Here is a 21,684-nt window from a genome sequence, read left to right on the forward strand (position 1 = left end):
TCAAACAAAGAAGAAGATATTTTGAAGGGTACCTTGCAGTTTAAGGCAAGTCAACAAATGAAGGAGATAGCAACAACACTCGGGGTGTCTTTCTGTCATTTGCTTTGATAGGGTCAGATTGCTTCTTTCTTCCTTGTGGGAACTCTGCTGCCTGTTTTACTTGCGGAATAAGTAAGAAATCAAATCAGAGGAACATCTTAATTACATACTAAGAAGCGAAATTAGTCTCTCATGATCAAAACTCTGCTTCTGCACACGGTGGAGATTAGACAGCGCCGCCACCTCGACATCTCCTCTATCCGTCATTGACAAAATAGCTCATCCACAAACAAACCGTCCTAAAAACTGGTTGAAGGTGGCAAAGGCACAACTTGAGTTTCGTTAACTTGCGGCAGCTCCCGTGGGGTACTAACAAGAAGTCGACGTCTGTAAGCAATTCTTCATCGCCTAAAAGAAGCTCTTCATCCTCTAAAACCAACTCTTCTTCGTCAATTTGAGTTTCGCCAATTTGCTTCCTTCTTCCTCGTGGGTACTTTCCTTCCGGTTTTACTTGCGGAGCAATCAAGGTATTATATGTCACATCCCGGTCCAGGCCCCCACCACATTCTTGGCTTGACTCCACCGTAGCATGATATTGTATGCTTTGGGTTCCGGCCATGCCCTCACGGTTTTGTTTCTGGGAACTCAGACGAGAACTTCCTAATAGGTCACCCATCATGGGATTCGCGCGAGAACTTCCTAATAGGTCACCCATCATAGTATTATATGTCACATCCCGGTCCAGGCCCCCACCACATTCTTGGCTTGACTCCACCGTAGCATGATATTGTATGCTTTGGGTTCCGGCCATGCCCTCACGGTTTTGTTTCTGGGAACTCAGACGAGAACTTCCTAATAGGTCACCCATCATGGGATTCGCGCGAGAACTTCCTAATAGGTCACCCATCATAGGATTGCTCTCTCGCGAACTTGCTTAACTTCAGAGTTCCAATGGAACTCATTGGAACTCGAAGCCAGTGACCTCCCAAAATGCCTCGTGCTAGGTAGAGATGAGAATATACATATAAGGCTTACATGATCTACTCCTCTGAACGATGTGGGATGTTACATTATAAATCTGAATCACTGTGACTACTGCTAAATGAACGAAGAGTTGGATTTTTAAGCGGATTCATCATGCAGGACTGCCGAATATATAGGCTGGTAGCAATTTATCTTCAATAGTCTAAAACTATTGAATGAGAATTGAAGTTAAACTGTGAAAGGGCAGAGTCAGAGAGAGTCCCACTTTGAGAGAGTTTTCTTAGCATTTTTCATATATAAATAACAATTAGTTGCGGAAGGCTCCCACGCCATTGTTGTACAGTTTAATTACTCGAGTATAATTTACTACTATTTACAGCTGCCATTTCTATAGGATAATCACTGAGTTTCTAGGTAGGAGCTATGACCTTGTGCGTTTACTCGGCTGGTGAGCGAAGCTCTCATCGTAACAATTGCAGACTCGTTCGCTCCGGCTTTTAGAGCAGCTCTTCCGGCTTCCAGGAACCTCTTGACCGCATCCTCTGCGTAAATGTTTGCTTCACGCACTGTCATGGTCTCGCCAATATTAGGGTAGGTGTTGAGGACGTGATCGCCATTGAGCTGGGATGCAAGCTGGATAAGCTCGACTTGGAACTCTGAGAGGCTCGAATCTTCTCTGGGTCCGCCTGGCCTCAGTGAGGTCGTCACTTCTGGAAGAGTTTCTGTAACAGAGAAATGGATGATGATGAGCATTCAATAGGGAAAATGCAAGTCTTCTGGTAATATGCAAGGGCAGGAACCAGTAATCCAAATGGGAGAAAATAATCAGAAGGATTTACGCAAACCTGGACAGTCATCACGAGGAGTACTGCGGAGGGTAAAGTAATTCTCGAAAGTACCAGCCCATGCATCTCTCTTCGTCAGGAAGTTCGATTTCAAATTGAATAGCTTCTTCACAGTGGCGGGGATAGACGAATGCTCAAATTGGGAATCTAGTTTCGGCCCTGTTGGCTCATGGATCACTGCAGCAAAATACCACAAATCAATCAATAAGCAAAAGGTCCGAACTTATAATTGAAAAGAAACGTAACAAGTACATGCCACTCTTATTTGAAATAAATTGTTAATTTAACAAGATCTGCATCACGAAACCAACTAGCTATTGTCTAGCGGTACTACCCTTTCTAAGGTAAGAAGAGTTCCCGAGTTCCAATCCTCTCTCCCTTGATCAACAAAAGATACTGGACCATGAAATGACGATATAGAGGGGAGGTAGACGGGAAACAATATCAAACAACACGGTTCTGAACAGAGTCGGGTAGATACATACTGCATAATCCTCTACTCTAGATGTAAAAAAATTGAAACTCCATCTTTATGCAAAATTATGCTGTTCGAACCCCAACATTCGGGACACACTGAGGACAGTAAACATGAGGTAAAAGAAATGATATTGATACAAAGTTCAAGCTTGCTCAGCTTAATGAGGGTTTTCACTGATTGAGATGCATAGAAAACCATTCCCAATACATCACGACCCAACTTTCTCAGCTCGGACAACTAAACCATCGGTAGAAAATTGCCCCTGTTGGTGGCGGACACCTAACACAAGGACAACTTGTGACACCGAAGGACATTGTCAAATCGAACCCTCCCCATAGCAGCTTAACAATGAATTCAATTGGCAGCAGCCGGAAAACATTAAGAACCGTCCTTTAAAATTCAATCGGTGATAGCTCAAAGCATAGCCAAACTACAATAAAGGGACAACTGGAAGACAGTAATTCCACTTAACCATAAGAAAAATGAAGCCCAAAACACGTTTTTGGTCCTGCGAGTCTTCACAAAGCTCGTTTCATCTGGTATTTTCAATTGCACCTAATTTGGCCCCTTTAACTTGCAAATTGTTCCAATCCGAGGAAATCCCCCAACTTCTGTTGACCTTTGGAAGAAATTGTAGGGTAGAATTGATTACTTTCGTACAAGAAATCAACATAAGTGGACGGATCTCTGAACAATTTGAAAAATAGTGCGACCAAATCCGATGCAACTGAAAATACAATGATGAAAGTGGAACTTTGCGAAAACAACAACTCAAAACGTGTTTTAGCCAAAACTTAGCATCAAAAGAAACATAAGAGCTTTAAAAATTCATTGCATATATAAAAAACAGACCAAGTCCAACCGGCAGTACCAAATTCCAACCAAAACACTATCTGACAGACCAGGCAATTTTTTTTTTGAATAATCGATATTATTTTCACTAATGGAAAGAAGGTAGGATTAGCCTCACAATGGTTAGCAATAATATGATTCAAATTCTTCTTTGACAAGAATTAAAACTAAAACCTTTCACTTACAACCGTATTCTAAATGACGACCCGACATTAATTATTCAACTCAATTAAAATAAGCAATTAGTACAAAATAATCATTTCTGCAACTAAATATTAAAAAGTGATCATCCTACTAATTACCCATTAAAAAAATAAGTAGTGCTATCCACACAATTATTTTTATTTATTTTACCTTCTTAATTTTTAACCGTTAAATCGAATCGAATGAATTGAAAAAGATTAATTTGACTTTTATTTCTCTCATACTTTCTTAATTTTTCGACCGACCGTAATAAATTGTTTCCTTAAAATATAATAATCTAACAAAATTTAATTAATTTAACTACAATACCACTCAATTACAATAATCTACTAAATAAACCCAGAAGCAACAAAAACTTACCGGTACCCTTTTCGACCCACGGCGAGACAAGTATGGTCGGCACCCGCACACCCAACCGGTCAAACCGGAAATAATACGGGTCGGGCCCCTCGATCCCATCCGGGCTCGGCACACCCGAAACCGGCGTCGGCACGTGGTCGTAAAACCCGCCGTGCTCGTCGTAAGTAATCAGCAATGCCATTTCTTTCCACTGCGGGCTAGCCCTCAGCGTCTCGTACACCTCCTTCACGAACCTCTGCCCGCGCGCCACGTCATGCGACGGGTGGTCGTCGTTGGCGGGAAGCTCCTTGACGTCGAAGTACCGCTGCTCGATCACCGCATAGTTGGGCAGCTTCCCGAGCCGCGCGTGCCGCTTGAACGTCAGCGCGTAGCTGTGGAATTTCTTCACGTGCTTCAGTTTCCTCAGGCTGTTGAAGAAGAGCGTGGCGGGGATGTTCTGGTAATAAATGCCGAAGTCGAGGCCATTTTCGTCCAGAGAGTCGAAGATCGTTTTCTGAGGGAAGCCGTGGATGAGGTCCTTGCGGACGTTGCTCATGGCGCCGTGTGACGTGGCCGAGTGGACGTAGAACCGGTTCGGCTGAGTCGACGCCGGCACGGACGCGAACCACCGGTCGAACACGGCGAACTCGTTTGCTAACCCGGTGTAGACGGGGAGGACTTCCGGCTTGAACCCGCTCATCACTGTCCTCGCCATCCCCTCGCCCATACTCTCCGCCTGCTGAGCGAACCCGTTCATCGGTGCCGGGTTCTCGGAGCTCTCGTTTGACCCGTATATCTGTTCACGAATCGCCTGAAACGAGTGACCCGGGTCGGAGTCGATGAAAAAGGCGTCGTTTGAGACGCGGACTCGAGCCGAGCCCGGTAGCGAGACGGAAATCGGGTTCGATTCGTTCCCGTTCAGGCCGTCGATGTCGGGTCGGGTCGACTTGAGCCAGCCAAAGATGTGGTCAAAGGAGCGGTTTTCCATGACGACGACGACGACCGTTTTGATAGGCCCTTTGATTTTGGGGGTTTTGCGCGCCGCAATGAATTGGGTGGAGACCAACAAGAGGTAGAAGAAGAAGAGAGCCCAGGTGACGGGTTTTCGCCGGGAAGCCATCTCCGGTGACCGGAACTTGTTAAACTCCGGTAAACCCAGAGAGCTAAAGCGAAAGGCTCCGGCTTTGAAGTGTAAATTGTTCGTATTTGTGGAGGAAAATGGTGGACAAAGGTATATGCTTTGAGGATAAATCTCTTAGGAGTCGTTTTGTTTTGAATTCAACACCAAATGAGAGAGAGAAGACGGCGAACATAAAGAGGGAGACTAGGAGCGTTAGGATGGGACGTTTTTTCTTTTTAAATTTATGAGATGAAGTTGAAGACACGTAAGCCCAAAAAGTGTTAAAGAAGAACTGGGTTGGGGACACGTGGCATTTCAAGATGCATATGGTGTTTGGTAAGATGGATGAGCTAGAGATTGTTCCTTACTGAGTAAATAACTAAATATATACTGTTTTATTGAAATAATTGTCGTCACAAATGTGCAAATTAATTAAGTTAAACTATGGAAAGCTTTATATCGAGAGATAAAAAAGTTCACTATATTTTACGTAACTTTAGTAGTTTTTAAACATGTCAAACAACGACAAAAACATAAAAACAACTAAAATCCAGTCCAAAATCATTGAAATATATAAATTATACTCGCTTTAAGGTTGTTAATAACATCTAGCTCTTACAACTCCAACAAAATTAATATGTGCCAAAAGCTTAACTCATCATCGACTATTTTTGCATAATCAAAATTTGAAACTATATGTAGAATCAATTTGTATTCTTTATTATTAGAATCAATTCAACCTATCTTCATCTATTTTTGTGGAATCAGTTCAATTAATCATCAACCATTTTTGCAGAATCAGTTCAACCAGTTTAACCCATCATCGACAATTTTTGCAAAATCAGTTCAACTCGTATTCGACCACTTTTGCAGACTCAGTTCAACCCGTCATCAACATCTTTTGCAGAATCAGTTCAACCAGTCCTCGACCATTTTTTGCAGATTCAGTTCAATTGTCTTCGACCACTTTTGCAGAGTCAATTTAACCCATCTTTGACCATTTTTTCAGAGTCAGTTCAACCCTTCTTGGACAATTTTTGCAAAATCAGTTTAACTCGTCTCCGACCATTTTTGTAGAATCAATTCAACTTGTCATCGATCATTTTTGCAAGATCAATTTAATCCGTAAATATAAATACTTTGTTTTCTTCGCTGTAAATATAAAGAAGAGAATTGCTAGCAAGACTCGCCACTAAAGCGAGTCCTGCACCCTTCATCATAAAAATAAGAAAAACTGTAAAACTATCCATTTTGGGGCCATTGTTTACACCTCCATCACCCTTCATCATCTTTATGCAAGATTGAAAAACAGACTCCACCTTCAACCGAAGTAGTTCCACCACCACCACCAAACTAACCCATTTTTTTCTTTCAATTTTCGTTGCTTAATTTTTCTTTCTTCGTAAAATTTACAGTTTAATTTTATAAACCAATTAAGCCAATTGAAACACCGTGCCTTGATGCACATTTCAAACTTGGTTTTGATGTCTCCCTGCACATTTGAAATCTGAAGTGGGGTGAGAAGTAGTGAGTTGAATCAAAACCTCTTATATGAGCTTAGTGTGGAAGTTTAGACGAAGAAAGAAAGGAGCTTGGCTGGGTGAGGACTAAGGAGATATGGGAGTTGCCGATGGTGGATTGGGGTGGGTGGAAGTTTTATTGATGGTTTGTCGGGCGGAGCAAAGTGGGGTGGGTGAGTGGAAGTCTTCTTGACAATTTGCTTCCTTCAAAATTCGTATTAAATTCTAATTCAATGAGATAACAGAGGAAAATGTTTGATCTTAAAATGTTTAAAAAAAAATCAATGATGTCATCTATCACATACATTAATTTTTATCTTTTCTTGAAATGTTTAAAAAGTGTTGTCTCAATATAAAATTAAGTATTAAAAATATACTTTAAGTGTAATTTTTCCTAAATATATAACTGTTTTATTGAAATAATTGTGTCACAAATGTGCTAATTAATTAAGCATTACGTCACTTGTAACATAAATTATAATATTAATTGGATCAAATGTACAGAGGAAAAAAATCTTGCATAAGGACGGCCGCAAAACCTACGGGTCCACATTTTGTTTTGCATAAGTTTGTATGCGGGAACGAGGATCCTCTTTGGACCATTTTTGTGAGGATCCAAATGATTTTTTAATTGTGTTTATTCATCGTAAATCGTACGATTAATTTTCTTTAGATATTATGTGTGAGTATCTTCAAATAATACTACAAGAATCGAGCCTAAAACTTCTCATTTACAAATGAAAAAGAATATCATTAGACTGTAATACTAAATAACAACTTGTAGTTGAATTATAAAATTAAAAAATAAAGGTCTAAATCAAGTAACGACTAATACACACACCTAAGCAATTCATAACATCACTCATAAAATATTTTAAGAATATCTCACACGCTAAATGAGCGGTTGATATAGTTGGTACATACGCAGAACGACAAACTTGACAAGATCAAACTGCCAAAGGTTCAAATTTACAACAAAAAAACCATAAGCCTATTTGCTATAGTCCAACATTTTAAAAGGAATAGTGTTATTTACACGTCCAAATTCACCTCTCACGCACCTTATTAATTTTTTGCCGTTGATTTTTTTCAATTCATTTGATCCGAAGCTGAAAATTGAGAAAGGCGTGTGAGAAGTAAAAATGAATGTGCGAATAGCACTACCATTTAGAAGACCAGATTTGGAAAGCAAAGATGCCCTGTGGTTATCTTATATATAGAAGAATTGATGGTTGCTTGTGTTTCCTTAGAAAAGATAAAGTGCCATCTTTTGCTTGTTTTGTTTCCATTTAGGAAGCTTATAGAAGTCCCTTTTGGCCATTCCAAAATGCACTTGGAATTCTTCATCAGAGAGATATGCCTGAAAACACCAGAACAAGTTGATCAGTGATTGCTTTACTGGACTCAAGTACAACTGATGTTTCATATTTTTCATATACATTTTCATTGCATGCTATGAACCGAAAAGATTAAGCAGACGGCAAAGAAAAAGGACGTAAAAACAGGCCTAGTAATCAAGCTGACTGTCGTGGCATTGGCAGAAGAAACCGATTTCTATGAAGATTTTGAATTTTGAGTTCAACACGGTTTTCAGGTATGGTCAGGTAGAAACCAAATATGGGAGAAACTAGAAGAGAAGAAATGAAAACTGAAAGCGCATAGCTCCACAAGTGAAACATGGAAATCCTGTTGAAATTTCGGAAGTGTTCCTCCCCTTCATTTCGGACCTTTATTGATTAGGTAAATTATTTGATGCTGTTTGTGTTCGGAAACTGACATATTCGGTTTCCAGGTATAGCATTTTGCATTAAACATAGAACCCCAAAAGAAATTAGGTTGTCTCTAGATGAGTGCAAAGGGGGTACCTCTCTTTTGGTTATGTCTATTCCTGCTGCCGGGTTTAAAGAAACCACTTTCAGTCGTTCATATGGATATGTCAACAAGTTTAGGCCTCCTTCACCAGGCTTACTTCCATTAGCCTTAGTGCCACCCGTATTATCCAGTAAGTTTACTGGAGAACCTGCAGGCACAATTGACTCGCCTACCAAAAGAAATTAAAGACAAAAGAATGAGGTCGTAGGTGTTGGAAACAAAGACAAGGAAGCATCAAGAGATACAGTGTTTTCGTATAACTTCATGAAACTTGTGATCTTTCGTTACCAGGACTACTGTAAGGAGAGGATTTTGGAAAGAGTTTCTTAGTTGGAGCAGATGAGCTCGAAAAGATGTGATTGTTTGGGGACTTGACATTAGACAGTGAACCACCGGATGCAGGAGAAGCACTTCTCCGGCCATTGGAACTCATGGACTTGCTTCTAAAACCATCTGGGGTTGTCTCCCTGGACCTGGAGTTTGCTTTCCATGTGTTTCTTATAGGTGCCTAAGAAATTCAATGAGAGACACGTGAATGAAGTCACTTACTCTGATTGAAAGACAAATAGAGGTTACATAAATTGAAACAACTTGAAGGCACTTACTTCTAATTGTTGTGGTTTTCCCTTTAAAATAGCTAGCTTCCGCTCAAATGAGTTGCCATGCATCTACAACGGAAACAGTTTAGTTGAGAACCTCATGGAACAATCACCGTTGTACAACAGAAATCAAGGAAATCTTAGTTTCGATCTTATGAACAAATTCAGCAGGAGCACAACAATGCATCATTTATGTAGGCGAACAATCTTACATTTGACTTTGATGGATCCCATTCGAAGAAACGAGTGAAAAATGGTGGTTCATGCCCTTCACCAACAACATATATAGGAGTCTCCAAAGATAGCCCTTCAACCAGTACATCCGTCTCGAGAAATTTCTGTGAGAGGCCCAGAAACAAGTAAAATGTAGGAAAATACGAGCATGCATAAAAGTATGAAAAAGGTAAACCTAGCACTTCACTACATTAAATTTTGATGCAGCCAAACAAAGCAACTATAGAAATGTGACCAATGAAACCGAAAAATTGAATGATTAATTAATATGCAGTAGAAAGTTTTCTAGTCTGATGCATAATGTAGGTTTCATGGTGGAAAACTAACCAGGCCTAGAGTAAGGGCTTGTTGCTTTGAACTAATGTTAGAGTGGCATCCAATCCAAACATAAATCTCGTCGTGGCAGTCAAGTAATAACACGTCTTCAGTAGTTAAATCATCCTGTGTAAAATTGTATATCTCCTTCACCTGAAATATGCAAACTGATTCAGATGAAGTATCTTCGAAGTACCAAGAAACCTTACTCCTGGTACTATTGAAATGAAATTTTCACTTAGTAGGAGAGTTAAAGTATATGAAAGTATACCTTGAAATCACCTGAATGAGGAATTTGGATCAAGATGCAAAACAAGCAAAACCCCGTTATTAGAACGTTTTTACAGCCATGTAAAGCCAAGATGATTCTGAATCAAGGCAACACTGCAATATCTTTGGAGAGAACAATTAGAAAGTTGGGATTTGTGTACCTTCAGTTATGCTCAACATAAACAAATTTGGGTCTTCCATGTGTCCTTTTATTTCTTTTGCCCTCGGATACTCAGCCTTTCCACCGAGCACATTCCAGAAAGTATCGGATTCACTCCCTTCCCTCACTGATACGGCTTGCCACGTTGGCTGATTGACATCAAGAGAAAATACATATATTATACAATTCTGAGTGAAGTATGAGAAAAAAAAATCGAAGAGAAGTTTAAAGATCGAGTTACATGTATTAATTCGAGCATTCTGTCAAGAAGGTCATGGTCCCTGGTCGAGGAGAGATTCCCAATCCAAGTGAAAGCAGATGCACCAGTTTGCAGGATGTAACAATAACACGAGTTCAAAGATCTTGAAACCTGCAACAGTATGAATTTATACTCAAATCTTACAGGCATATGCAACGCGAGAGGTCAAGAGTCAAGACACACTTTCAAAGGCTAATAATAGTGTGATCTCAATATTCTTTCCATTCTAAGATAGAAAAATTAAAAGGTCCTGGCTCAAAAGCTCACCGGATCAACTTGGATCGCCTGCATATTGTTGGGACTTGTCCCTTGAACACGAAAAAGGGCAGTCTTGCTTTCATCATAAGTTTCATCTGCAATACCATTTTCTGCTATAAAATTCTTGTATCGTGCACTTCTACCTCCCTAAGAAGAAAAACTATTATCAGGAAGCTGCCGGATGATTAACATCAGATTAACTTGAAACGGAAACAATATTTAACTTTAAATGGAAACTATATTAGACTAGAGAGAGCAGAGGTATGAACCTTGTAAATAATTAATGTCCGGAAAATGGAAAAGAATTGAGAAGGCTCCTTGTTCTCCATAACTTGAGCCTGAACTTGAAAAATGTGAGGTAAATCAGATATAAATGTGTTCTAAATAAACCAATATACAATGCAAAGGTGATTATGTGCAAAAATATAACTACTAACTTAATCACCGAATTATTTCGAAAGATCACGCATAGGAGAAAGAAACATAAAGCTTACCAAAACAGGGTCTCCCTTGGTTGAATCGACTAGGGCATTCATACGAGAGATAGCATCCCTTCGATCTTCCTGCAAGCAGAACAGAGATAAAAATAATGATAATAAATTTTCACCCAACAACTACCGTATTCAAATCTCTTTAGTTACCACTTACTGTTACACTTTGACAGCCAAGCCATGCATAAAAGAGATGGTCACTCTTTTCCTTTCCAGGATAAGTATACTGCACAACATAGCAATCCCCGCTGAATATTTTCTGCTGGTCTGAAGCTGGAATGAGGGACAGTTTATCACCATCCACCCGCCAAACCTGAAATGTTATAGATTGCAATTAAGGGGCAACAGAATCAAATACAGACTTTGAAAGAGTGAAATTTCCGGCAAGAAGGTACCTTCATTGTGCCACTGCAATCTATAAATGGCTGGATATCTTCTTCATCTGGAAGCTCTTTCACCTCATAACCCTTTTGCTTGAACATTGCTGCCATAAAGTAAATATTATAAGAGCTATATTAAGGTAAATCCTTCTTTAGTTACAGCACTAGTAATTGTAAAGTTGGTACTTGGTTACGGGATTAAACCTGCTACTTTTTCTCGGCCTTCTTCATACAGCTTGATTTTGACCGTTTGAGGCCAATTATCAAAGTATGACCTAAACTTAACAGTTTCTAATCCTTCAGTTATAAACACTGAATGAGTCCCCGCTGACCTGCCTTGGTTTCTGAGGAAATCCTGATAAAGAGTAGGCAATCATTATGGAAAACAATGCCTATGGCTCAAACATGAGCTTCAATTATAGCATTTTACTTCCTTTACATAACTAAATTTCTTGTGTACTTGAAAACTCATCTGTCTTCCCTTGAGGGGTTTGGGCTCTTTCAAAAAGTAATAAAAGGGGGATGAAAATAATACAAGAGGAAAAATTCTTACTTCTGTAGCGGAAGTTGATGTTTTTCTTTCTGTAACTGAGGTATGCTTTCCCATCCAAACAAAAATCTCAGAATCACAGTCCAGCATATAACACTTGTCCGTCTCCAGCATTTCTTTATTTAGTGAGTCAGTTCGACATGGACATAGTTTACCCTGAGTTGATATCCTTAGAATAATGTCAACAAAACTTTATGAGCAAGATATATAAGATTTGAAGAAATATAATCACGAGAAGTGATCAAGAATTATCAATACTGACCACGATAGTTTCACAAAGGGTGTCTCCGGTTTTTCCTGGACAGAAGACGGTGGATCCTGGGGAATGGGAGCATAACCACCAAATAAGCTCCAGAATTCACCCACTTCGGGATCACCAACGAATTTTCCATCCTCTGCAGCACTTTAACAATCAACAATTGTATGGTTTTCTTAAAGGAAAGAGAGAGAGGTCAGAAGGTTGCCAACCTACAGTTGCCACCTCGCATTTTTCCCGATGCTTATTCTCTTTGATGTATTGAACAACCTCCAAACCCTTGGCTCTTTCCTGTATGCTAGAGTTGCACCCACTAAAGAGGAAAATTTTCGATGCAGTATCAAGTATGAATACGTCATTGTGGTTCAATGATGACCGAGAGAAAGGAACCTAGTTGACGATATAAATTCTGATGAGAGGTCTAGAAGAAACAACAGCAGTAAATGCAAAAGAGAAAAAGGAATCTTACTTCTTTAACATGAACAACATGGTCCCCTTTGCAAGCTAACAAGCTGACTTTATATGTTTCACCATTTAAGCACTCTTGTTGTGTTCTATATGCTCCTTCAATGGGGATAATACAGGGTTTGAAGTACGATAAAAACTTTTGTGTTTCATGGCCTTGAAGCTCCCTATATTGCACAGTGCAGGACCCTAGGGCCGCATCTAGTTCTAGTGCTTTATCTGATGCCAACGCCGAGTCCTCCTGCCAATATGATATTAGCTATAAGAACCGTCAAATGATGTGAGTAATTCATTTTTCAGATTTTTTCATACTTGTCAGAATCAAAACTTGATATTTTCCTGCCATCAATTTCCTAGGTAAGAATGTCACCGTACGAGAGCAAAAACACACACATAGATTCTCGTAGAGAATTCTTTTTTACCCCAGACCCTCCCCGTTCCCTTTGGAGTTTTGTGGCTAAAGGTAGAATTAACTGACTCTACAGAAAAGGTTTCTATTATCAACATCACGCACAAACAATAATTAATCTTGCAGCATCTTACGTATGTTCAGCTCTACAGAATACTAACAAGACAACATTTCTTTTGGGTCAAAAACTAAAGCGACAAGTCGACAACATAACACTAGTAAACTGGTGTATTTGTATTTCTAGAATGCATGCCGAACAAGTGAACAAATTCAAACCTTGTTTGAGTCATTTCCCAGCCAATAGTGTATGTCATGCTGAGGAAGGCCATTTTTCGGCAGAAATGTCTGTCATGACAAACAAGTGAAACAGTCAAACTAGTTAAATACACAGATAAAAAGCTCTAGATATCGCAGATCCACCAACATTCTAAGATGATTAAATTGTACTGAGATGAACTTTAATTTGAAGATATGATATTGTGAGTAAAAGAAAACTAAATGGCAGTAAAATGAGCACAATCTTCGAACTACTTACATTTAAAATGACATATGCACTTCCGGAATAGAATTTCCGATGCGAAGATTTTGGAACAGAAACCAGTTTTAGGTTCTCAACACACCAAATTTCCAAACCACTAATCATAAGAAGGGTTAAGGATAAATCATTGAATTTCAACACAAGATACCATTGAACACAACTGTATCTGTCCATTATTTGTTGCTAGCTATAAGAAAGGCTTCACGGTCAGCGAATTGTTTAATCTACGAACCCATCAACTCCTACCAACTAGATCCGAAAAGAAACAACATAGTTTTCTATGGATGCAGTACATATCTTCTGAACATCCTAAGCATTCGAAACAGTAGTAAACCAAAAACTTCCCAAATTCCGGGCATTTTAGCAGTTTTCGGTAACTGGCATATCATATAAGAATCAAATGGAACCATTTATAAAGGATACAGATTTGTTCCTGCAGCCTGGAATGCTGGATCCGTGTCTTTACCGTAAACAGACATTGCCTTTCATGTCACAGAAAACTCCACCAAAACAACCACCAAGTAAAAATTTCTGCATCCCAGATAAAGAATCAAATCAACCCAGTTAAAAAAAATCATCCCTGAAACTTGATATTGCATTCACACAGGGTAACTACAAAAAATAAAAAATGAAAAAATGAAAAATAAAAAAAACAGATAAAAATTCAGTCTTTACAGTTTTACAAGTTAACACATTTGATATCAAATCACAAGGAAACATAATCTGGGAAAAGAAAAACGAAACCCCAATATCGAGTGAGTAAATTCTTACCTACCACCCGTTTAATTTTTCTGCAGAATTCTGGGTTTTGGAGGATTCAGTGAGATGGGCACTTCCCTGTGCTGATCTGTGATCTTATTCGCAGAGAAGAACACCGAAGAAAACAGTGGGAGTATATTCCACTATGTGCTTTTGACCCAGCTGCAGCTGCAAGAATAATGGAGTTGAAAACTTGGAACATAAATAAAGTGGGGAGTTTGGTGTGGTGGGGCCGTGGGAGCCTGGGAGGCACTGTTATTTTTGAGCTACAACTGGCCCCATGATCAAAAGTTGAAGAACAAGTTCGGCGTGGTGTGTGTGTCGTTTGGTTGCATGACATGTGAGACTGATGGGTGATGATCAGAGATGTTTCCCGCTCTTCTGCATCAAAGTTTGTTGGTTGTGAAACACAACTTTACTTAACACGTCTTGTTTGTTACTAGCATGTCAAAATAAGATGATGGTACCACCCATTGTAATACGACAACGATGTTTTCGACAAACAAAATGCTCTAAAATAGTCATTGTGCATTTGTTAATACTTGACAGATGATTCTTTATTGCAATGATTGAAAACAATTATATTATACGTTTTGGTGGGTATTCGATATCCGATGATTTCTTTACCTCTTAGCAATTAATTATTTAGCCTCTTATTAGAGCATCTTTAAAGAAGATGTTAAAATATCTAAATCAGCAATAACGGTAACAAAAGACAACATTAATGTTTTCCAACCGAGAAGCCAAATCTGATGTTGTATAACATGGAATGACATCTCTTCCTCTTGTTGCCAAATTTGACAACACCTTCAGATTTTTTAATTAATTATTAAATGCTTTTTATTAAATTTTTATTGGTTTAAAGCATGATCCTTTTGTTTCTTTTCATTCTCAATACAAAGAAAATACATATGAATTTTTATTTTATGTTTAAAATCTTGCATATCGGTTGGAGAGTAAAATTTTAAAAAAATATCAAAATACCACGTAAGCCTTCAAATTTAAATTTTAAGTTTAAAATTTAACTTCTTATTTGGAGATGGTCGTAACTCTGTCACTTTACATGCTGACAATTTTGAAATGTCAATAGTGGGCCGAGAATCCAAGCTCAATATGAAACTGCAAGCATAATGGGCCGAGAATCCAAGCCCAATAAGACCCTCATTCAGATTCCCCTTCCTCCGCAATCCGAAACAGCGTAGAACAATGTTCTGCAAAAATTAGGGTATTGTTCTTCAAAAATTAGGGTTTCAGTTCACTACCCAAAGAGAAAGAAAGCAGAAAATCTTGGCGGAATCAGAACGATGAACCCACTAACCCTAGTGAAACGCATTCAGAACATCAATTCCAGAGAAGCCCAATTAGGGATTTCAGAGGAGGCATCGTGGCACGCCAAGTACAAAGACTCCGCCTACGTCTACGTCGGCGGCATTCCCTTCGATCTCACCGAAGGCGATCTCCTCGCCGTTTTCGCACAGTAAGCCCTAATTCTTCTTCAATTAATTTCAAAATTTCCATTTGTTTTTCAATTTTTTGACCTTCGATTCGGTTTCAGATACGGAGAGATCGTGGATGTGAATCTTGTTCGCGATAAGGCGACTGGGAAATCCAAAGGGTTTGCGTTTGTGGCGTACGAGGACCAGAGGAGCACGATTCTTGCTGTGGATAATTTGAACGGAGCTCAAATTTTGGGGCGGACAATTAGGGTTGATCATGTGACTAAGTACAAGAAGAAGGAGGAGGAAGATGAAGAGGAGGCGCAGAGGAAGAGGGAGGAGCGGGGCGTTTGCCGGGCTTTCCAGAAAGGCGAATGTACACGAGGTGATTCGTGCAAGTTTTCACACGATGAGCAGGTAAGTTCAACATTATCTGATTGATTCAGTTTTTCGCTGACTGCACGTTGATTTTTACACTGTTACTTGGCTTTTGGGGAACGTGGATCGAAATATCTTAGTGAATAAGTGGTAATGTAGTTTGATTGTTGTTATTGCAATGAAAAGGAGGTTGATTCCTGTGTATTACTTAAGATTGTGATGCTTTAAAATGTTTGAAGTTGATTCATTTATCTGAGTTTATGTACCGAATCGTTTATGTTAGTTGTAAAGGTTTATGTTTTATATAAAATCAAGTAATATCTTGCTATATAGGTGCTTATGTGTGCTTTTTTTTTGTTTGTATCCAGAGAGCTGCAAACACAGGTTGGGGTGAAAAAGACCCGAAATGGGGGCGTGACAGTTATGAGGGCCCAAAAAGGGGTGATAAAAGATCTAGCACCATTCCGCCAAATCGTGTTCAAGAGCCAAAAGTTCAAGAAGAGTTCAGATCAGGTGATAGAGAATTGGACTCCAGAAGAAAGGGCAACGGGAGGGACTTCGAAAGTCACCCCAAGCGAAGTGATGGGAGAGAGCAAAAGAGACTGGGAAGACAGGGGGGTGATGATGAAAAGTTTGAGCCTAGATCAAGAGATCATGATAGGGGGGAAGAAAATAGATCAAGAAGACGGAGTGAGGATAATGAATTGGTGCCCAATTCAAGAGAAAATTATGGCAGGAGAGAAGAACAGAGGTTGAGAAGGCACAATGATGATGAATTTCAGCCAAAGTCAAGAGAAGATTATGATAGAAAGGAAGATAAAAGACCCAGAAGGTGTGTTGATGATGAGGAATTTGAGCCAAAGCTTAAGTCTAGAGAAGATCATGATAGGAGGGGAGATGATAGAAGGGAAAATAAGAGACTAAGAAGGCATAGCGATGATGGTGAAATTGAGCCCAAATCTAAAGATGATCGTGGTAGGAGGGAAGATGATAGTAGGGAAGATAAGGGACTGAGAAGGTATGCTGGTGATGCTGATTTTGATCCAAAATCTAGAGACAATCATGATAGGATGGATGAAAAGAGATTGAGAAGGCACAGTGATTATGAAAGTCAGCCGCAGTCTAGAGAAGATTATGATAGGAGGGAGGATCGGAGGTCAAGAAGACGCAATGACGATGAATTTGATCTGAAGTCGAGAGCAGGCAAGGATAAGAGGGAAGGAGAGAGATCGAGAAGGGATGGAGATGATGAGATTCAGCCAAAGTCTAGAGAAGGTCGTCGTAGGAGTGAAAAGGGAGAGTGAGAAGATGGGTTTTATGATAATCTAGGCCGAGATCAAAAGTTAGATTATTGAAGTGAAAAAAAAGAGAAGGGCAGAATACAAGTACCACAAAGGAAGGACTAGAATCCTACATGGAAAAATATTGATGCAAGAGAGGGGACACGTTGATGAACTAATGTGTAACACCCATCATAAAAAAGAGAGATAATGATGTAAATCAAATATCGATGCTGTTTCCAATTTTCCAACTTTGGCAACCCTTTTGTGCAATAAGATCACTTCTGTTACGCAATGTGAGACTTGTTTCTTAGTTTTTGCGTAAGGTATATCCTAATTTTCTTTCCATTGATTTGTTGTGTTTGTTTTTTCTATAGGTTTTTGTTGGCGTTTCTGTTGGATGAGATTTAGTTGATATATGCATTTGACTAGCAATGTTTCAACTCTGCATAAAATCATTTCTTGATATGCAGTTTCTCATGGTTGTTGAAGTCCATTTGAATAGTATAGTTGTATGTGTATTGCCAAGAGCGTATCCAGGCACCTAATTTAATATGCATGATTTGTTGATGCCATTTGATGATCATAGAGATAGACTGGTTTGGTGGTTGGTGCAAACTTTTCACAGAAACAGTTTGTAGTTTAATTTTGGGCTGAAATTTGCAGGTGAACCATTGTAAGAAGAATTGGCCTAGATTGATGGAACATACGGATCGGTATGTTTCAATTCATTAAAAATGCTTGCTGGTTATTGTGCAATTGATTTATATATAGTAAAAATCGCAAAACAGAAAGGCCTGCTCAATGTGAGCAAATACATAGTAAAAAAAGGAGGCAGTCAACCAAGTACTGAAATCCATATTTACAGTTACATGCCGGTTTCTTCTCCAGTCCCAGTTAAGACGAAAACAAAATGGTAAGGGTTCTTGCTAACAACAAGAAGTAAAGAAAATGGTGACTTGATTCATCAAGAATTCTGCCTCTCTGTTGGATCAGTTCCAATTGAGCCATGAGTAGTCATCGGTGTTCCTAGTTCTTTTGGTGGTGCTTTTCCAGAACTCTTTGATGTTCCAAGTTCTCTCGAAAATTCTTCTTCAGAAGACAGCGGTTTTCTAAGTTCATTTGGGAGTGCTTCCTCAGTAGGTAGTGCTGCTCGAGAAGACATTGACTTTCCAAGTTCTTTTGGCAGTGCTTCTTCAGAAGACATCAAATTTCCTAGTTCTTTGGGTAGTTCTTCAGAAGACATTGATTTTCTAAGTTCTTTGGGCGGTGCTGCTTCAGTAGACTTTGTTATTCCAAGTTCATTAGAATTCATTGATTTTCCAAGATCTTTGGATATTGCTTCTGCAGGAGATATATTTTTTCCTAGCTCTATGGGTGGTGATTCTATAGAAGGTATTGGGAATTGACTTTGATACTATTACGTGACGGCCAGCATGCCTTGATCTCGGTCAGGGTGTGTCAAGTCCATTTCCAACGGATTTGTTCAAAAGAGGCATAAATTATCCATGTAGGATGTTCGTACTTGGTCACATCAATATTGATGAAAATGTATTGATGACTTGTTTGTCCGTTTTGTTGGCGACAATGCTATTGACTCATCACCTGTATCGACAATCTGTTTCATAGCCGGACAATTTGTATGTATCACCAATGATCATACAACACATGGTAGGTTTATACATATGAGATGGCCGAGAGATTGAAAAATTTGTACATCACTTTGTAGGGGTTTGGAGGTTTAGGTTCTAGCAAAGGGCTTGCACCTTCACCAATAATCGTTACATGAGCAATGCCCGTCTCTGAAATGATGAAACCGATATCGATCTCTCAGCAAGATCTCCCTATCGTAAACCCTCGATATAAGCTTAGCAACTGCGTGGCAGTCTCCGCAAACACGAAGATTCTTCACAACCTGAATTGGTTGAGATGGACTTAAGCTGATAAGCCCGAATGCAATCGCTAATTTCTCGCTGTGAAGGATTAGGGCATGGTTCTTCATGTCTTCTTCCTCAACAAACTGCAGTAGATTTGACTTGTTTGGCACGTATCCATTTGACTTCAATCTCCCTGCTATTTCATCCAACTTTGAATATATTTCTTTGCACAGAGGGTGAGAGTTATCACCAACTAGAAACTCATGAACAATACCATTGACTTCGATTGCACTACAACCGGGTTCTTTCTTAATTCCTGCATCTCGCATACGCTGCCTTAACCCTGAAACTTCTTCCCATTTCCCTGTCTTGGCATAGATATTTGATAAGAGTACATAAGCTCCGTGGTTTCCAGGATCCAACTCAAGCATATGGCTACACGCCTTTTCGGCAAGCTCGACATTCCCATGAAGTCCACAGGCCCCAAGAAGAGCCCCCCATACAGACGCGGTAGGAGCTATTGGCATTTTCTCTATCAACTCTGTAGCTTCCTCCAGATTTCCAGAACGGCCTAAAATATCAACCATGCAAGCATAGTGCTTTACACCAGGCACAACCCCGTAAACTGGCTCCATTTGATAGAAAAATGTTCTTCCTTCGTCCACCAATCCAGCGTGGCTACAAGCGCATAACATGTTGGTGAATGTCACGGAATTGGGCTTCACCTTGGTTTCTAGCATTCTTGAGAAACAATCCAATGCCTCCCTCCCTTTCCCATGCATTGCCAGAGCAGCAATCATGGCACTCCAGACGAACACATCTCTCCTCTCCACTGAATTAAACACCTCAAGTGCCTTATCCAGATCCCCACACTTTGCATACATGTCGATAAGCGAGGTTGTGAGGTGACAATTCATCTTCATACCCTGCTTCTTTACGTAAACATGTATCCAGCCACCAAGATCAATTGCTCCCAATTGAGCACAGGCTGCCAGGGTACTAACTAGAGTGACTTCATCAGGTTTCGGGCTCTTCCTTTTCTGCAAGTCATGAAAAACCGCCAAAGCCTCCTTTGGCTTACCACTTTGTTCATAAGACGAAATGAGGACATTCCACGCAGCAATGTCTTGACTAGGCATCGCAGCGAAAATCCGCCAAGCCTCATCATAATTTCCTGACTGAGCATACCCATCAAGTATTGTAGTCCAAGAGACAATATCCTTCTCCGGCATCCTATCAAACAATCTTTTCGCTTCCTCAATGCTCCCGCATTTCACATACATATCAAGCATAGCATTGTTCAAAGTCAAGTTCTCTCCAATTTCATTCCTTTCGATACGCGAACAAACCCACCTCCCAAACTCCAAATCAACCTTCTTTGCGCAAGCTGACAACACACTCACCATTGTCACATCATTCGGCTTCACATTCTTTGCCTCCATCTCCTTAAACAACTCCAACGCCTCCTCGGGACAATTCCCCTGCGCAAAAGCCGTGATCATAGAATTCCAAGACACAACATCTTTCTTAGGAGTCTTCACGAAAACCCGCCGCGCCAAATCCAAATCCCCGCACGATCCATAGAAATGAACCAGAGAATTGAGAATATAAACATCCGAACCAAGCGAGGCCTTTATCACCATGCCATGAAACCCTCTTCCGAGCTCCAAAACCCGGAGCTCCGAAGCCGCCTTGATCACAAACGGGTAAGTAAATTTATTGGGACTTTCCATACAGCGATAAAGCATTTCCAGAAATACAAGGATGCTTTCAGTCGGATCGGTGCTCGACGCATACGCGCGAATGAGGGTGTTCCAAGAGTAGAGATTTGGTTGGGGAATTTGGTCGAACACTTGGCGGGCATAGTCGAGGCTGGAGAAGGAGGAGAGAGCACAGACGGTGATAAGCTTGCTGGCGGAGTAGGGGTCGAAAAGAAGGCCTGTACGGAGCATTTGGGCGTGGACTTGCTTCAACTGCTTGATGTTGGTGCAGTGGTCAATTGAGGAAAGAGGTGGGCAGCTTGAGAAAAGTTCGTTAGTGGCGGTTGGCGATGGAGGGTTTGGTGGGTGACGTGGTAGAGAGATAAGGGGGGTGCTTAGAGTTGCCATCTCTTCTGTGGTCACTCTCGCACTAGCCGCTTTCACTTGATGTTTTTTTCTGTTAAAAAAGGGCGGTGCTGCGTATGCTAAATTGATACGTCAAATAATGTGACATATTTCAAATTATATAATTTAAATTAAAGTATAATTTTGATTGGTGTCACGTTATTCGGTGTATAAATTTAGTGCAAAAAGTTGAAATACTTACCATTATTCATAAAAACTTCAATATCGTGTCAAATGAGAAAACAATAATGATACCAATTAGGAATCGAGGATGATATTTTCCCGCACAAAGTAAATTTTTTGATATTGTTAATGAGGTATGAAAAATTAGGGAATTCAAGAGTATAGGAACATTTACTAATCGTAGTGTTGTTGATCATGCGTTCATCGTTGTTTCTTAACATTCTATTTA

The 21,684-nt window shown here is 39.9% G+C and overlaps 4 protein-coding genes across 5 annotated transcripts; 1 reads left to right on the forward strand and 3 right to left on the reverse strand.

The window, feature by feature from the left end:
• Positions 1-1,288: 1,288 nt before the first annotated feature.
• On the reverse strand, positions 1,289-5,058 carry LOC126615335 (non-specific phospholipase C1-like). Its single transcript, XM_050283153.1, has 3 exons — positions 3,763-5,058; positions 1,869-2,045; positions 1,289-1,745 (listed from the first exon to the last, which is right to left on the reverse strand). The coding sequence occupies exons 1-3, from the start codon at positions 4,859-4,861 to the stop codon at positions 1,423-1,425; spliced, it is 1,599 nt and encodes a 532-aa protein (XP_050139110.1). The 5' UTR covers positions 4,862-5,058; the 3' UTR covers positions 1,289-1,422.
• Positions 5,059-7,230: 2,172 nt separating this feature from the next.
• Positions 7,231-14,379, reverse strand: LOC126615332 (villin-1). Of its 2 annotated transcripts, none has more exons than XM_050283149.1 (23): positions 14,213-14,379; positions 13,861-13,968; positions 13,435-13,534; positions 13,176-13,244; positions 12,495-12,731; positions 12,238-12,415; positions 12,032-12,164; positions 11,773-11,938; positions 11,424-11,574; positions 11,235-11,323; positions 10,997-11,152; positions 10,843-10,911; positions 10,618-10,686; positions 10,358-10,495; positions 10,073-10,201; positions 9,833-9,980; positions 9,673-9,683; positions 9,414-9,554; positions 9,065-9,190; positions 8,859-8,921; positions 8,542-8,761; positions 8,247-8,422; positions 7,231-7,741 (listed from the first exon to the last, which is right to left on the reverse strand). In XM_050283149.1, exons 2-23 carry the CDS (start codon positions 13,914-13,916, stop codon positions 7,628-7,630), a joined length of 2,739 nt encoding a protein of 912 aa, XP_050139106.1. In that variant the 5' UTR covers positions 13,917-13,968; positions 14,213-14,379; the 3' UTR covers positions 7,231-7,627. The 2 variants fall into 2 exon arrangements, with proteins under 2 accessions (XP_050139106.1, XP_050139105.1); XM_050283148.1 differs by having other exon boundaries at positions 14,209-14,378.
• A 999-nt stretch (positions 14,380-15,378) lies between these two features.
• On the forward strand, positions 15,379-17,585 carry LOC126615336 (zinc finger CCCH domain-containing protein 25-like). Its single transcript, XM_050283154.1, has 3 exons — positions 15,379-15,673; positions 15,752-16,049; positions 16,379-17,585. The coding sequence occupies exons 1-3, from the start codon at positions 15,501-15,503 to the stop codon at positions 17,312-17,314; spliced, it is 1,407 nt and encodes a 468-aa protein (XP_050139111.1). The 5' UTR covers positions 15,379-15,500; the 3' UTR covers positions 17,315-17,585.
• A 1,313-nt stretch (positions 17,586-18,898) lies between these two features.
• On the reverse strand, positions 18,899-21,392 carry LOC126615333 (pentatricopeptide repeat-containing protein At2g29760, chloroplastic-like). Its single transcript, XM_050283150.1, has one exon. The coding sequence runs from the start codon at positions 21,273-21,275 to the stop codon at positions 19,059-19,061; it is 2,217 nt and encodes a 738-aa protein (XP_050139107.1). The 5' UTR covers positions 21,276-21,392; the 3' UTR covers positions 18,899-19,058.
• Between the last annotated feature and the right edge of the window lie 292 nt (positions 21,393-21,684).

Source organism: Malus sylvestris, chromosome 3 (assembly GCF_916048215.2).
Source record: "Malus sylvestris chromosome 3, drMalSylv7.2, whole genome shotgun sequence".
NCBI lineage: Eukaryota > Viridiplantae > Streptophyta > Magnoliopsida > Rosales > Rosaceae > Malus > Malus sylvestris.